Source organism: Culex quinquefasciatus, chromosome 2, assembly GCF_015732765.1.
Source record: "Culex quinquefasciatus strain JHB chromosome 2, VPISU_Cqui_1.0_pri_paternal, whole genome shotgun sequence".
Classification (NCBI taxonomy): domain Eukaryota; kingdom Metazoa; phylum Arthropoda; class Insecta; order Diptera; family Culicidae; genus Culex; species Culex quinquefasciatus.
Genome location: NC_051862.1, coordinates 122376072 through 122393944, shown reverse-complemented (window position 1 = coordinate 122393944; position 17873 = coordinate 122376072). Strand labels below are relative to the sequence as shown.

The window sequence follows — 17873 nt, the reverse complement described above, 5'->3', positions numbered from 1 at the left end:
AATTTGTTCTAACTACTTTGAAACACGGTCAGTTTTATTCCAGGTATTTTACACGATGCTTCATTTCCCAAAATCAAGTGCAGAGTCAACATTTCAAATGAAAAGAGAGAGAGAGCAGTGTGCAACGTTTAAATCCCTTTTTTCCGAGAGTGACAACGTCCCTTTGTTCAGCCCGATTCCAGGACATTGGCAAACAGTTACAGCAAAGGTGCACAACAGTGCTCTTTCCCCATTCCGATTGATCTTTGATGGGCAGGATTTGCAGCACGAGCTCGTCGGTGTTGTCGTGCATGTTTGCTACCTGCCGCTGATGGGGAAAAGGGGAGTGTTTTCAAACCGGATGGAATCGGTTGTGATATTTCAGGTCCGTTCGAGCTGAACTTCCACCAGTGTCATATTATCAATTGAAGTTGTTTTCTACGTTTTGGGGGGTGTGGGGAATATAATCGATACTTCTGCCTGCACTGGGGCACTTTGACAGTTTGACGTAAGCGCCATCGTTAGTCTTGGTGACATTCTACTCGAAAATTCTCAGAAATATGAAATTGACGTCTTTTGAAATTTTGCCTAGTAACTGCAATCAACACCGGAACTATACTTCCATAAATTGCTTCAAAGGCTGTAAATTTATCAGTTGTTTGCTCAGCTTGTGAGAAATCTAACCCATTCCCTTTCGACTGTGGAGGACCGGAGGACGACGACTACCGCCGGTGAAGAAGATTCATTACCAATCGTCAGTCCAGAACACACTTGCTGATGACTGAGCTCCGTTCCGAAACAGGAAGTTGCTTCTGCAACTGGAACCGGCTCTCTGCCAGATGAGTTTCCAATTTCCCAGTGCAAAAAGGGGGGGGGGGGGCAGAGTAGTATATGTGCACATTCAGAGCAAATATTGCCATCGATTACCACTCTCGACGTGTGCCTGGAACCTGGAACTGCATTCTACCCCGGATGGATACCATTACGAGCACGTACGATGACGAGGAGTGTGTTCCTCAACATGATCTCTGAATAGTGCTTAAAATTATTGGAAATGCTATTCGTTTTCACAATTTGTCGAGTGCTTCATAAATCTAATGATGGTGCTCCCCTTCAGCAAAAGAGGGCGGTAGTACACACTTGAGAAATTGAATGCAAATATTCCTCCCTCGAGGGTTTTAGGAGTGCCTTTTGTCCCGCTGGGGAGCACGAACATTCTGTAACATAGTTTTTCATTTCAACTCAACTGGGGAAAAACAGCCCCAAACAAACTGCGCTACACTGCACCCACACACGATTCATTAATCAGGGAGACCACCCTGAAAAACAAAAAAAAAGAACTCTACGCACGTGCAGCGAACTGCATTTGTTGGGAGGAAATTGATCTGCATTGTAAAGTTATTATTACCGCTCACTCATTTCCCTTTCGCTTGTTATGAGTTCTGCATTCCAACAACGGCACTGCGGTTTTCCGAATGTAAATAAATGCAATCAAATTATCCAGATGCACACGCCGGCAGTGATGTTGCAAGTCTGCTGGGGAAAAAATATGAAGAAAATTTGAGTGAATCACCTAGTAGGAAGACAGGTTTACTAGAAATGACTGAGTGAACCTGTGACTGATCTTGCGATGCAACTTAAAGCTCAGTCACAATTTGACCGAACTTGCAACAGACCTAGCGACTAAAATGGTGTCTTGCCCTGCGACTGAACTTGTGTCTCAGCTTTTAACTCACCCTGTGACTGAACTTTCGTCATCACTTTAAATTCAGTAACAATTAGTCACTTAACCCCTGTGACTGAACTTGTAACTTAGCCTGTGACTGCATAATTAGCCTTGAATACTGCAACAAGCTCACCATGCAAGTCACCCTGTGACTGATAATGCAACATAACCTTAGATTGACCCTGTGACTGAAACAAGCATTAGAGCCAAGAACTCAACCGAAATTCAACCCTGTTCACAAACTGAGTTGCCGTAATAATGCAACTCTAACATCGCTGCACCTCCCAAACCCGCCATTCCACACGTGTGTTTATACCTTCATCCGGTTTTGTGTTTTTCCTCTGAAATCTAGGTTTAATCCATTTACCACACTACCTACGCGGCTAGTTTTTATTTTCTATTTTCCTCAGAAGCATAAAAAATCGAAATACAGTAATCATAAACCCGGACGAAAACAAACAACTACACACACACACTCTAGTTGCAATGTTCGCCTGCTTCGACAAGTGCAGCTCAGTTTGGCGGGATATTTTTATAGGTAATTGAAATAGATTGGTTTTACTATTTCGAGTGAGGAACATGGTAAAAAATTGATTACTTTTCGATTATTTCGGTGCGCACTTGCAATCGGTGTTTGCTTTTTTTTACAAAATGTGTAAAGTGTGGAGGAAAAAATGTGGGGTTATAAACGAAACCAAGTATTGGATTAAATTAAATTGCGCACAGATGAATATTTCAAATAGGTAGTACGCGAAAACGAATGATTTTATAATCGTTTCGAGGGAAAATTGCAATTTAACAGCATTATGAAAATAAAGAATCTGATTTTGCACTGATGCATGAGCTCGTTAAAGTACAAACTTCTGGCAACTCTGGCATATTAACAGAAATTCATAATACCTTACAATATTAAATGCTTTGATAAAATTATTATACAAAACCTTGTATGCAATCCGTTAGAGGAAGTAGAGAATATTTTATCCAAAGTGGAATAAATCAAGAATAAATGATGAAATCTGACAACCCTGTCGTGTGAAAAAGGATGCGCTGAAAATTTATTAAATGTTTTGAATTTAGGCAATTTTTTACGACTTTTTTGATAAATTTGCAATCCATAAATACGATAAATACATCCTTAGAGTAGTGTTTTGAATTACCTATTCGATAGGCCATAAAGAAAGAAATCTGGCAACCAAGTCTTGGGAGCAGTGATGGCAGGTCTCCTGGAAGTCAAATCCATATTAAAATAGGTAATCTACGGATTTTCTACGGTATTCCTGCTTGGGAGAAAGGCAACTATGTAAGAAATATGAAACTTGTTAATGCCATTACTAATTTTCTTAAAAGTTTTTATTTATATATTTATTTAATTTACAAACTTTTTTGTTTACAACATCGTTTGAAGTTTATTTTTGTATTTAAATGAAATATCGTACTTTTTGACTCTTTGCAAACGCAAAAGATAAAAAAACATAAAATTTCTGCAAATACACTATTTTTATAAATTCATTGTCAAGTAAGGTTAGATTATTTAAATTTATTATTATTTTGTCCATTTTCTTTGGTACCATAACTGTAATAATTAATAATGTACAAAGCATTTTGAGATACTTCAATATTTTGAAAATCGGGATTGAAATTTAAATTTCACTTATTTTATTTTTATGCCCTTTTGAGCTGAAATTAGTTTTATTTTTATTTTTATGATTTCTATGAAACTTTGTCCATGAATCCCCTATGTCAAAAGAAGCATTTTGCATCATTGTTATCTGATCGATTTGATGTTTTCGGCAACGTTATAGGTTAATACTTTTGTACTAAATGATTTTTTTCTTTCTTTTGGCTTTTTATCACTAATAGTAAAATTCCCAAAACTCTTTTTTTTATAATTTTCGTTTTTTTGTATGTTTTGAGGACTAACAAAGGTATCATTTGCACCAGAGTTAAGGAAATCGGAGACAGTATTTTTTTAAAAGAGATTTAAAAGAGGTTAAAATCTAAAATATTTCACTTGAAATTTACCTCAAACATTTCAAAAGAATTTGAAGTGCGATCAGCCCAAATCAAATAAAAATTCTTTCCCCTACATTCGGAAATGTTTTAACATGTTTAAGATTATTAAAAAAAATACTTATGAAAATTACAGCAAATGATCATCTTCTTTTTATTGCATGTTGTATTATCGTTCCTCGGTCATAACCTGGTCGCAGCACCAAAAAGGACCTAATAAAAAAAAGCTATGAAAAAAATACAGCAAAAAGTTTTTTTGACAAAATTTTTATTTTTGCCTTCCTTTAAAATCACTCAAAAAACGAAATTCTTAATTTAACCTCCTAGACCCACCTTCATGTATACACATCGACTCAGAATCAAATTTTGAGCAAATGTCTGTGTGTGGTGGGATGTTGATCAAAAAAATTTGCACTGAGTTATCTCGGCACTGGCTGACCCGCTTTGGACCGTTTTGGTCTCATTCGATCCGTCTTAGGGTCCCATAAGTCGCTATTGAAAATTATAAAGTTTAGTTAAGTACTTCAAAAGTTATGCTAAAAAACGATTTTAACAAAAGTCCGGAAGATTATAAAAAGGGTGGTTTTTGTAAGAAAACTAGTCATGTAGGGTAGGGTAGTCATCAATGAGACACTTTTGGTTTTCAACTTTCAACGATTTTTCTAATTTTTTCATCAGCATGTTTTAATGAGCTTTTTGTTGCATTTTCTTTCTTTTAGTGTGTTCTAACATTGACCAAAATATGAGATCGATCCGACATCTACAGCCAGAGTTATTCAACTGTCTCATTGTAGACGCACTTGGCAGGAACAATGAGACAGCTGGGGAACAATGAGACACTCTACGAAAATCAATACTTTTCTAGTAAAACATCATGTTTTTGTATTGTTACATTACAGGTGACTTGCCTTGAACATTTTAAAGCAATTTTGCCAACATGAAACTTTAATTAACAAAAGTTATACTAAAAAGTATTTAAATTTTGTAAAGTTCATATATTTATACCAAATAACTTTGTTCGTTTGGTTAAATGAAGTTAAAACTCTATAAATATGCCAAAAATCACTTTCACTTCATGTTTGGAAAGATTTACATGGATTTTGAAATTTTTTATGAAGAAAAATCAAAGTGTCTCATTGTTACCCATGAGCTGCAATGAGTGGGGAACAATGAGACAGTCCTGTATACTGGGTATATTCTAAATTTTGGCCAAACCTAATGAAAGGACATTGTAGCCCAACTCAATCCCTATGGAACGTCGAAAGAAATTTGAAGAAATATTAGTTTTGGTGTAAATGGCAGCCTACGAGCGAAAAAGTATTTTTTGTTCATAATTTATTTTTACACCCCAGAATCAAACATTTATGAATAACTTTTCAAGGGAGCGTCCATAACCAAAGCCACTATTATAGCAGACGTGTATCCAGTAGATACACCTTTCCCCCAAATATGAGCCTGATTGGTTGAAACTACGGCTTGTGAGAACCATTTAATCATTGTTCCCCGTGTCTCATTGATGACTACTCTACCCTACATTTTTAGAAACGTATTCGAAAGACCTTTTCAAAGAGTTCAAAAGATTAAAGATCTGACTACCCTTTCAAAAGTTATAAGCACTTAAGTGTTATTTATGAACTTTTTTTAGGCCGGATCTCATATATTTTGACAAAATCGTTGTCCAGATCTATCATGCGACCTGTCGTTGGGTAGGTAATCAAAAGACCTTTTCAACGAGTTCAATAGATTGAAGATCTGACAACCCTATCAAAAGTTATTAGCACTTAAGTGCTATTTATGAACTTTGTGGAGGCCGGATCTCAGATATTACCTAGCATTACACTTTAAATGTGAGGAAGGCACCAACCACCTAATGGTGGATTAAGTAACGTTTTTTTTATCTTACATGTTTTAAAAACTAATGAATGCAAAACAACTAAAGTAGTGAAAAATGCTTTTTAAAAAACTTTGTTTTTATTAAAATGTTGAGAATATGGCTTGTTAATTCAATTTTTATACTTTTTTGAACCCAAACCACCCATCCCCTCCTCTTCTTCCCCCACGGCCAGAGCCGAGGGACAAAAAACTTTGAAAAAAAAATGCATCGGCCTTAGTTATATTTTCCTTGCACTTCAAATAAAAACATCTGTTTTTTAAACTTTGGATGTAAACAAACACTCTATCCTACTTGTTCTAGTGATAGTTCATGTTTAGTGTGAGTAGCTTAGCTTCAGTATGTATGATAGACTTCTTTGCTAATATATTTGAAAGTCCTGGGCCATTCAAAGACTCCGTAGTGTAAAGACCAGTGGGTCTATCGCCGTAACAAGCGCTCAAACCACAGCTGACAACCAGTGGCGAAAATCGAATCAAAAATTAAAGCAAAAGAAAGCTCCGCAAACTGATGGCCTCGTTGAAATGCATCTGATTGCATTCGCCATAACACGTGCAATCTGCACTATCTGCAGCCCTAATCTCCACCGTGCCGCCGTTCCCAGCACCTCTTGATGGATAAGAGTGGTTTAAGATTTATGCCAGCAACTACCCTTCTCGACCCCAAAGTTTGAGCGCTGCGCTACGAGAAAGCGAATCTGCAACCTTTCACCGCGTCTTGTGCAGCGGATGCATGAGCTGCATGCAATCAGTCTAACAAGCTAGAGAGGGAACGAGCGCGCGCGACCGTAGCAAAGTGCGGTCGTCATCACGGCTGTCACGGGTTCCGACGGAGAGGGGAGGGCACCCGGGACAACCCCCGTGAGTGAATGTAGCAATTCATCAAGCTCTTCATTTCCCGTGCGTCGCATTATCGCATGCTGTGAGCGACGTGTTGCGACCGACCTTCTCCCTTACTCCTTCGGAGTCTTGTCTTCTTGGATGCTGGCTCCGAGTTGACGTTCGTGTCCCCGGAATGTCGGGCGCGCGTGCTGGTCGTTTAAGATAATTGGGTGACATTTAAATGAGGCGAAGCTGTAACGATTTGTGGGACGTCCTCGCCCTCTAGTTGTTGCACTACTGCCGCCGACAGATGGCTTGAGGACGGCAGCAGACGCGGTTTTGACGCAGTTTGTCAACGGGTTGCACCACTTCTGGGACCGACGGCAGTGGTGGTGGTGCTATCATACACCCGCCAGTGACATTTGACATTCGTCGAGGATAATAATGCTGGATTAGTTGGAAGAGTGATGGTAATGGGCACTACAACGTGTCCATTCTGGAGTTACTGGATGTTTGGGACCGTTCCCGGAATCCCATGAAGGGTTAATTAGAGCAGATCCTCCTGCTTACTGGCTCAACGTTGTTGAACTGTCACAATTAACGACAACGTTTCATTTTCCATATGTTCCTTGAGCCGTTTAACGGCTTGAGCTGTCAAAATCAAGCTTGCATGCAAGTTTTTCTTGAATGCAAGACACTGACCACTCCCTCCCAACAAAACCCGGTGCCCTAATTGCACGAAATACTCAAGACTTTCCAAAACACGTGACCAGCACAACAACAAACCCGGCCACTTATTCCACCGGGTTTGGTCCGTGATCCACTGGAATAACTTTTCGCCGACTACAGCATTTGATTGCCACCCCGGCGGCCGGCAGGGAAAGAATTAACATTCTGTGTTTTTTTCTTCTGCTCGCCCCCTTCAACAAAGTACACAGCACAGTCAGAAAAGAGCAATTCAACTTCAACCAGAAAAGAGCACTTGTACCCCGGGAGCTTCCTTTCTTGTTGGTCATACATGGACGATTTTTTCTCCGCTTCATCCCTGTGCACACCCGCAAGCGCCAAACACAAGATTATCCTTAATTTCTTCATTACATTATTCAGACTACGTAATTGCTTGTTTGCGAAAGCTTCCTTGAAGAAGTTTTGTACCAACGTTGCCGCCGTTCTGGAAAGTCCTTCACCGCCAGAAATAAACGCTGGACGCCCAGCGAGATTTTTTGAGCTTTACTTCCGACTTTGTACGATGGGGGGCAGTCCGCAGATGGGTGAAGAATCGTTTCCGGAACAACATCGTCGGAACATCTCCCGGCAGGTTGAATAATACATTTTATCTTGTCTGTTGTTACTGGACTTGTTGCGACTTGCTTGTTGGTTTCAGAAGTTTCCCGAAGATATCCCGTCAAATCAAAAGTTTAAGCTTGTCAGCGAATGTCAGCAAATGTTTTAAAATTTCAGTTGTCTTCAAATGTCTTTAATTACCTACTTTCATTTGACTTCAAATGTGAATTTTTCTTCAATTTGTCATAATTTGTCATTGTTTGTCATTGTTTGTCTTCGTTTGTCTTCCATTAGGGGAAAGTGGGGCAAGTGTAACAAGCTAAGGAAATGCTCGTTATAACCCGCTAAAAACGTTAAAAAATCTGTCTTATTTTTCCATAACATCTTTTTTCTGATCTTGCCTAAGACTTTGATAGAACAAGTTTTTTATTAATCCGGATTTTAAAGTAAAAACTGGATTTTAAAATTTTTAATTTTCCGTACGTTCTACTCAACTAGTGGGGCAAGATGAACAACCCGTTGGGACAAGAGGAACGATGCATGAAACAACATGTTTATTTGCTAACAATTGAACTGTTATCACTTAGATACATCAGATTAGAATGTATTAGAATGTAATAACCAAATGTTAACTCATACTTTATAATAGGTGCCTGTCATTGGTATTGACACTACTGATCTAGGAAAAATAGCATTTTGATAAAATGAGCCTTAAAACGATCCCGAAGCCTTATTTAGTACTTTCCAAATATTATAAGGTAACAAAGATTTTGAAAAAAAACTTCATTAAATCTTATAACCCCGTGGCGTTTACGTCGTTTTGGTGGATATGTGGCAGTAGAATTAACTTATTGCATTGCTAGCAACAATTCTTCATACTGTCTTGATTTGTCTTAATTTGTCTTAATTTGTCTGAATTTGTCTGAATTTGTCTTAATTTGTCTTAATTTGCCTTAATTTGTCTTAATTTGTCTTAATTTGTCTTAATTTGTCTTAATTTGTCTTAATTTGTCTAAAATTGTCTAAATTTGTCTAAATTAGTCTAAATTTGTCTTAATTTTCTTAATATGACCTGATTTGTCTATTTTTTTCTAAATTTGTCTTGAATTATCTAAATTTGTCTAAATTAGTCTAAATTTGTCTTAATTTTCTTAATATGACCTGATTTGTCAAAGTTTTTCTAAATTTGTTTTAATTTGTCTTAGTTTGTCTTAATTTGTTATAATTTGTCTTAATTTGTCTTAATTTGTCTTAATTTGTATTAATTTGTCTTAATTTGTCTTAATTTGTCTTATTTTGTCTTGATTTGTCTTATTTTGTCTTAATTTGTCTTAATTTGTCTTAATTTGTCTTAATTTGTCTTAATTTGTCTTGATTTGTCTTAATTTGTCTTAATTTGTCTTAATTTGTCTTAATTTGTCTTAATTTGTCTTAATTTGTCTTAATTTGTCTTAATTTGTTATAATTTGTCTTAATTTGTCTGCTATGGACCTTTCTCCTACTGTGGACGTTCTCTTGCGTGGCCCTGTGCGGACCGTTCTGCAGCCAGTGCATTCTGGCCGTCAGCTGCGCGTGTTCCGGCACGTCAAGTTCGACCACGATATGCGTCTGAGAAACGCCGGGTTCTACAATTGAGAGCACAAACGCGGAAGAGAAGAAAGTTGAGCTTGAATGGTTATGGTTAAGGACAACGGACCGGACATGGGTGTCCTTCTTTTTTCACCACCCAATAGGAGAAATTATAGCCATACTAATTGTTATGGTCAAGAGCAGAGCGCTTTCTTATCCTTCCCACAATGTTGAAAAGAACCTGAGAAATTCTGCCGACCGAGAAACCCGTTAAAATCCTGCCTCCTCCTTCGCAAGCTGTACTGGAGGTGCTTTTTTTGCTTGCTGCTCTGAAACATTCTCCCGTTTTAACTACGTTAAACCCGGCAGATTGTACGATGCGATACGAGCTCTCTCTTCCTTCCGATGGCCGGAGTTTACTCAACTTTGGAATAAACAAGTCTATTTTCCAATGATTTTAGAATGTTGCCACAGACTGCTCGAAAACGCAAAAAAAATCTGTTGTCAAAATGCGGTTGTTGTTTTTGTCTGTCATCTGTCAAACCAAGGTGTCCAAATGCAGGTCGAAAAGTTTTTCGTCAATATATTGACCAATAGATCAATAACAACGTCAATATATTGACGAATGGTTAACATTTTTACTCTGTCCAACCCCTAGATTTGTCTTAATTTGTCTTAATTTGTTATAATTTGTCTTCATTTGTCTTGATTTGTATTAATTTGTCTTAATTTGTCTTAATTTGTCTTAATTTGTCTTATTTTGTCTTAATTTGTCTTAATTTGTCTTAATTTGTCTTAATTTGTCTTCATTTGTCTTAATTTGTCTTAATTTGTCTTAATTTGTCTTAATTTGTCTTAATTTGTCATAATTTGTCTTAATTTGTCTTAATTTGTCTTCATTTGTCTTCATTTGTCATCATTTGTCTTCAATTGTCATCAATTGTAATCAACCCACAAAAAAAAAATTAGCAAGGAAGAGAAGGTTGTTTAAAAAAAGAATTTAATTTAACTAAAAATTTTGAAGTGGGAAATCGAGCTTTTATGGAAGAATTGAAGAATGGAAATATTAACAAAAATATAACATCCATCAAGAATGGATCAAGAGTATATTTTAGATGCTAGACTTTTCATGATTTCATCCTTTGAAAAAAAGGTATAACTCACAATTATTCTTGATAAAAGTGCACGGTAATTGTTCCAAGGATTTCCAGAATGACGAAGAACATTGGATACCCAAAAAGCACGTCCAAGTGAGAGACGAGAGGTTTTTTGCCAACAATATTTTTTATAGAATCGAAACACTCTTTAAAAAAACATGAAAGTTGTGCTATTTATTGCAAAGAACTGCTCATAATGGAAAATGTGGGAAATAATAGAAAAATACGGATTTGATTGCCATAAAACTTTCAACCTTTTGTGCATTCAACCTTTTATTCATTCGACCTTTTGTCCTTTCGACCTTTTGTCCATTCGACCTAATGTCTTTCGCTCTTTTATCGCCCATCCCTTCAAAAGTTGTGATACGATTTCAATGTCTTTGATTGCTTTCTGGAAAATAATTTTAACGGTACACATCAAGCAGAGCTTTTGAATCAAAGTTTTTGTTACAGATTTTTTAGTATCTACAAAACTAGGGGAAATATCGATAAAATTTTTGATTCATCCTCTAAAGTACTGTCAACAAAACAATGTTGAACAAAGTTTGTTAATTTTTAAAATCAGATCATTGCAGAATTGGGTCCGTAAGTCTGACAATTTTGGAATAAGAAGACAACAACTTCCTTGGTTGCTGTGTATCCTTAATGTTCTTAAAAACTTGAAGATTTCGCTTGTTGAAACTTTGTTAGTCCAACACTCACCTGGTAACAACAACACCATAAGCTATGTGACAATTCAAATTGATTGAAAAACCTCACAGCATTTGATTACACTTCTCTGACAACAACCAGAACTCCCCCTCCCTCTTCTCAATTGAATTCAATTAAAAGTTGGACCGCATTGCAGTCGATAGAATCGCGATTGTGTAAGTTCTGCTCGTCGTCGTCGTCCTCGGCGGATAAAATCGCTAATGAAATGCACTGCACCGAACGCTGGAAAGCCAATAGATCCACCCCCATCCCTACCTCTCTTTTCTCTAAGTGATTCCGGTAAACATCCACCGCGAGCACGCACTTCCGGTTTTTCGGTTTCGCGGCGCGATTTGCACCGATAAGTTCGTAGAAACAACAAGGACGACGATACATAGCTAGCACACACTTGCCACAAATGCAAACAATTGTGGTCGCACGGGAAATTATTTATTCAAACTTTTGCGATTCGAGGGTGGGACGGGGGTGTGATCCTGATGGAGTTGGGAAAACTCATCGAACTCTGGCGTGGGAATAAATTAAAGCAGCGTGGTGGTGGCATCACGGCCCGGAGAGAACTTACTGAGAACGATTGAGAGTGCAAACAACCGGGTGAACAAGTACACTGGGCGACAAACATTTAAAAAATTGAAATGAGCATCATGAACAACCAAGATCACGAGCGAGAATTTCCGTGAATAATCATGCTCACGATTTCTCTCGTTCTTACGTTGCTCTCTTCGTCTCTCTCGCTCTCTTCTGTGAGATGACAGTTATTCATTGCTCACGATTGACGATGATCAGTGAGTTTTCACTCACTTGAAGATAATCACGACATTTTTCTCAATTTTGCAACACTGTGTAACTTTCACGGCTCTGTTTGAGCTGGGGGTGGGGTGGGGGTGAATAGGGACACAATTAGTGCACAGCAACGCCCGGGAAAAACCGACACATCCATTAACGTCATCTGCACGGGAAGAAACGCGTTCTGTTTGTTGTTGCGTCGTACAGTTTTGCCGTTGCATTAATCAATTTCTAATACAGCAGGGTGGCAAAATGGCGGCTAAAATAAACTATCGTTTAGGAGTGCAAGCACGCCCTAAATAAATTATCGAGAATTGGAGAGTCGACAAATTGAAGCATGAATTTTGTGGCAGAGGTAGAAAGTTGTAAAATATCGATGAGATGTGGATGGATTGTTTAGCCAAAAGTTTTATTTAAATTTTCATGATTTCAATTTTGCACAAAATCAATCAACTCAAAAACTTTTAAAATGCTTCAAAAGCTAACAACTTTTCAAACTCATCAACTCGTCTCGTATTTCGCACCAACCCAGTTCCACTTCCAAAAAGTCAATCGATAACTTCCAAAGACTAAGACATTCCGGCGATTAATGGTACGTCTCAAGTGAAAGTAGAGCATCTCTCCCGAACGACCCAACAACTTTACTGCACACAAAACCCACAACAAGTCGTAACTTTTTACCGGTACTTTTACTACGAACTTCCCACCCTCTCTTCTCCTTAACAGCATCCAATTTGAAAGTCGACTCTCGAAGCATCCTTTCCTCCCAAAGTGTAGGGCTTGACCTTCCAGTAACTACACGTTCAAACTCCCACCACCTCCAAAAACCACCCAAAAGCCGCTAAAGATGCTTCAGCAAGAAATTCTTAACGATGCAACTGAGCTCCCTTCCTACGAGTAAGCCAACTCGATCGGGAAGACAACCAACGGTCGTCCGTCGACGAAAAAAAGAAAGGACCAAGGACTAAGCATGGAGTGAAAGTTTTGCCCTCCTCAGACTCCCCTCTCTGAGAACGGCACCATTTGCGGAAAAGATTTTACTGCTGCGACTTCCTTCTGCGAACTACACACAACATTATAAAAATTGTTTCCCATTCAGGACAACCTCCCACCCTCTCCAGAACGCAAGCTGGGGAAACTCCCAAAAGCCACACCGCACAAAGCTGCGCCCGGAGTGACTTGTTGAAACTTTTCGCATTGTACGGAGCTCTTCCTCGAAAAACGTGTCGCTACAAATCGGACTCATTTAACAGCGATAAAAACGTAGCAACTCTTCCCACACACAGCGCACACTAATGTAACTCTTTCTTCTTCTTCCGTTGCAGATTACCCAAGGGTGAAAATCGGTCCGGAAAATCCGCTGCGCGTCGAGCGTGACACGACTGCCAAGCTGGAGTGCACGGTGGACGCCAAGCCGAACGTCCCGAACGTGCGGTGGACCCGCAACGGGCGGTACATCAGCTCCTCGCGGACGCACGCCATCCAGCGGGTGTCGATACAGGACGCCGGCGATTACGGCTGCTCCGCCGACAACGGGCTGGGCAAGGTAGGTGAGGAGGTCATCACGGTGGACGTGCTGTACGCTCCAGTCGTGGTGATTGAGTCCAAGACGTGGGAGGCCGAAGAGCGCGAAACGGTTACGATTCGGTGTAACGTCACGTCCAACCCGGCGCCGATCTCGATCGAGTGGTTCAAGGAGGGCTCGCCGGACTTTCGGTACGCTGGGGACATCTTACAGCTGAGAGACGTCAAAGCGGAACATGCCGGCACGTACATCTGCCGAGCGGTGAACATGATCAAGCCTTACGGCGGAAAGATGGTTGAACGCATCGGGAACTCCACGGTTGCGCTGCTCGTACGACACCGTCCCGGTCAGGCGTACATCAACCCGAACAAACCGGTGGTCCACGTTGGGAATGGAGTGACGCTGACCTGCTCGGCGAACCCGCCGGGTTGGCCCGTACCGCAGTTCCGGTGGTTCAAGGACGCGATCGGTGAGGTGTCCTCCAACACGATCCTCGCCCAAGGTCCCCAGTATGTGATCCCACGGGCGCACCTCGGCAGCGAAGGCAGCTATCACTGTCACGCGGTGAATGAACTCGGACACGGTCCAATGGCCACGATCAAGCTTGAAGTTCACCAACCGCCACAGTTCATCGGGAAGATGCAGCAGCACATGACGAAACGGATCGGTGACACCGACTTCTCCGCGAGTTGTCACGCCAAGGGCAAGCCAAGACCTACGGTTCGATGGCTGAAAGATGGTCGAGACATCACCACCGATGCGAACATGTACCGGATCAGTACGGGTAACAACGACGGTCTAAGTGGAATGGTCACCGTCCAGAGCTCCCTGATTTTCCAGGGTAAGGCACGACCCCACAAGTCCCAACTCCTCCCAAGTGATCGCGGCGTCTACACGTGCCTCTTCGAGAACGAAGTCAGCTCGGCCAACGCCAGCATGCACCTCCGCATCGAGCACGGCCCGATCGTGCTGCACCAGTACAACAAGGTAGCGTACGAGATCAAGGAAACCGCTGAGGTTATCTGCCGCGTGCAAGCCTACCCGAAACCCGAGTTCCAGTGGCACTTTGGCACTAACACGGCCGCCCTCACCATGTCCTCGGACGGACACTACGAAATCAACACAACCACCGACAACAACGACATCTACACCAGCATCCTGCGGATCAACAACCTCAAACATCAGGACTACGGTGATTACACCTGCCGAGTGGGCAACTCCATCGAAACCATCCGCGCTCCGATCCGACTCCAGCCGAAAGGACCCCCGGAAAAACCAACCAACCTGCACGCCGCCGACGTCGGCTCCAACTACGTCTCTCTGGTCTGGGATCCCGGCTTCGACGGAGGCATCAGCAACACCAAGTTCTACGTGTCCTACCGCAAGGTAGCCATCCCCCACCACGATCAGATGAACGGCGACTGCGGAGTCATCCAGCAGGTCAGCTCCGAGTGGATGGAGTTCGACTGCCAGCGGGACGTCCCGTGCAGCGTGACCCCGCTCGACCAGCACCAAAGCTACGTCTTCAAGGTGAAAGCCTTCAACGCGAAAGGCAACTCCGAACCCTCGAACGAAATCGCCACCACAACCAAAGTCAGCAAAGTCCCCACCCCACTGCACGTGGGCTTCGATCCGGAAACGCGCCAACTCGGCGTCAACGTGGCCGCGACCTGCCTCTCGCTGATCGCGATCGTCGAATCCATCGGCTACCACGACACCCCGATCTCAACCTGGCAGGTCGTGCAAACGATCCCCCTTGCGGTGTCCGGAAGCAGACCCACGTACAAGGAAGAGGTGCTCGATAATATGATTTCTGCGCGGAGAAGCAGTGCGCGATCGCTCGGAGGAGACGACGATCTGCCGATGGCACTCGAGGAGGAGATCCCTCCAAGGGTTCGGGTTAAGCTGTGCCTGAAGTCGAACCACGAGCACTGCGGCGAGTATGTCGATGCGGAAAGTAAGTGTTTCCCCTTTTTAGGTTATCCGACAATAATGACTAACATTTCCTCCCTATTTCTCCCTACAGTCGGTCCCGCCTACGTCCACGATTCGGCCTTCATCGCGACGCCCACGCTGATCGCGATCGTCGTGTCGTGCGTGGTGTTCGCCCTCTTCGTGGGCCTGCTCCTCATGTTCTGCCGCTGCAAGAAGAACCACAAGTCGAAAAAGACGAGCTCCACCACGGCCAAGGACTACGAGATGGACTCGGTGCGACCGTCGATCGTGGCCAGCCAGCAGAGTCAGGCCCCTCCGCCGTACTATCCGACCACGACGGGGCTGGACAACAAGGCGCTGGAGCACTCGATGGATTTGGCGCTGGCGCTGGAAGATCAGAAGACGTCGGTCTACGCGACGCAGAACGGGTACGGGTACCACACCGGGACGAGTCTCCAGGTGCCGAACCACACCGTCGTCGGCCAAGAATGTAAGTTTCCCTCCACTTTTTCTCGGTTAATGAATTAGATTGAAGAGTTTTCATTTCTGTAACTCTAAGAGAGAGCAAATTATAGCCTGCGGTCTAACTTTTAACCTCCTCTTTGGTTGATTTCGAGTAGATGTTTAGATAACAGTTTTTCAACATCATTTAGAGATTTTTTTTGCTATAGACTAGTTTAAAACCATCCATCCAATATTGACTCATACTCCCGCGCCTCCCGGTTCCCTATTTTCCCGTATCAACCCGCCCATCGACGTACAAAAACTAATCGCCTGAGGAAGTAACCACATGCCAATAACTCTCGTAACATTCTCGTAACGTGTGTGATATTGAATCAATTATTTATATTTCCCACCCCATTCCAACCCCACCTTGCCGCGCTTCAAACGTTGTTGTGTTCAGGACTAGCAAGCGCTCTAACAGTTCCAGCAGGTAAATAGTACAGAGAAGAAAAAAAACCAAACCGAAATCCCGCTTGTTGTGTAGACCCAGAAGAGTTCCGCAGACCCCGCAAACCGAACGAAACTAAACCAGAAACCAGACAGAGGCGCACTCAGTTGTGTGAAAAATCTAATTTTACTAAATAAACACAACAGAACTTTAAGAGTATAGTGATCCCAATTTGATTTGAGAGCTGTCACCATCAAACTGAGAGTATAATGCTCTCGAATCGAAGAAAAAATATCTCGCAAATCAACACAAATTTTTGGAGTTCAACATCTTGACAAAATGTCCAATAATGTAAGGACGTGGTACTGATAATCCGAAGAGCGCGGGATCAATTTCCATTGTTCACCATCACTTTTTACGATCAATGTTTGTAAACAATAAGAAACATCTCACGCGCTTACTCTCCGCTCTCTTGCTCTCAACAATCGCTGAGTGAGCTGCTTGATCGAAGCAACCCAAAATGATCATTTCTCTTCTCAAGACTATCGTTATGGAATAAAACGCGATTTTTCACGCAACTGAGTGCGGAAAGAGACAGAACCAGAGAGAACACCTTCATTTTCCCGCCTTCCACACGCGTTTCACCAATTTTCCACTTTGAGCTTTTCCGACCGCAGCAGCAGCATCAGCCCGGCATGCCTTGCCCATAGCCTAGCCGTATCGTAATATGAATGTTTACACAGATCCCCTGTTCCGTTCCGTGGTCCACATAATCCACACAGCATCGTCCCAAGCGCACCTCGCACCACCACCACCTTCACCTTTTCCCCTCCTCTGCTGCACCATTTTGCTCGGTAGAAAACATGAGTATAATTTGCTGTACATTTATTACAAGTACTCTCACCTGACCATCCCCCCGCTGCATGACTCCCTAACCTAACCTAAAAGTAACAGTAGTCATGGCGATAGAGCAGTAGTTTAGTCACACAAACCTCACATGTGCCAAAAGCGCGTGTAATAAATGTAACGACACCAGCTCCCACATCGGGTTGGCCATGAGTCGTGTGGCCGGGGCTTGAACGGAAACAATTATTGCGACGACCAGAAAACCGGCCTGCTGCGTCCGTCCGGCCGGCGGTTGTACGCGATAACGGCCCGCCGCTGACGATCGCAGTAGGCAGCACTCTTCCAAGTAAACGCTGCTGGGTGGGACCGAATTGGTCCAGAGGAGGATTTATGCAATGACGGACGCAGCACCCGGTTAGCAGCTACCAACAACTAATTGACCGAGATTTTTTCTCGTTTGTTTTTGTTAAGTGAGCACGTGTGTCGTGGAGATGGGAGTAAATTACTGTGTGGAGGCAGGTTCTAGGAGATTGAAATAGGGGTCACTTTTTGTTTGCTTTTTTCAGTGAAAGGTAAAAAATGTACTTCCAACCGCCTGGCTCGTCGTTATATGGAAAATTGAGACAATTGTCAAATCAAATTAGAACAAAGAATCGATTGGTTGCGTCCACACTTTGCGCATTTCGTTTTAATTTTGTATAGAAATTTTTATTAGAAGATCTATTTTTTATAATTGGATTCTCA

The 17873-nt window shown here is 42.0% G+C and overlaps 1 protein-coding gene across 2 annotated transcripts in view; it reads left to right on the top strand.

Annotated features, from left to right (window-relative positions):
* LOC6043742 (hemicentin-1) overlaps window positions 1-17873 on the top strand; it is a 521196-nt gene that overhangs the window by 489414 nt on the left and 13909 nt on the right. Inside the window, exons 5-7 of one of the 2 annotated variants that reach the window (XM_038257478.1) lie at window positions 13257-15413; window positions 15483-15881; window positions 16296-16325. In XM_038257478.1, the coding sequence (XP_038113406.1) occupies window positions 13257-15413; window positions 15483-15881; window positions 16296-16297 (2558 nt within the window). In that variant the 3' untranslated portion in view covers window positions 16298-16325. The remainder of the gene's footprint in view (window positions 1-13256; window positions 15414-15482; window positions 15882-16295; window positions 16326-17873) is intronic. The other variant, XM_038257477.1, reaches the window with a different exon arrangement.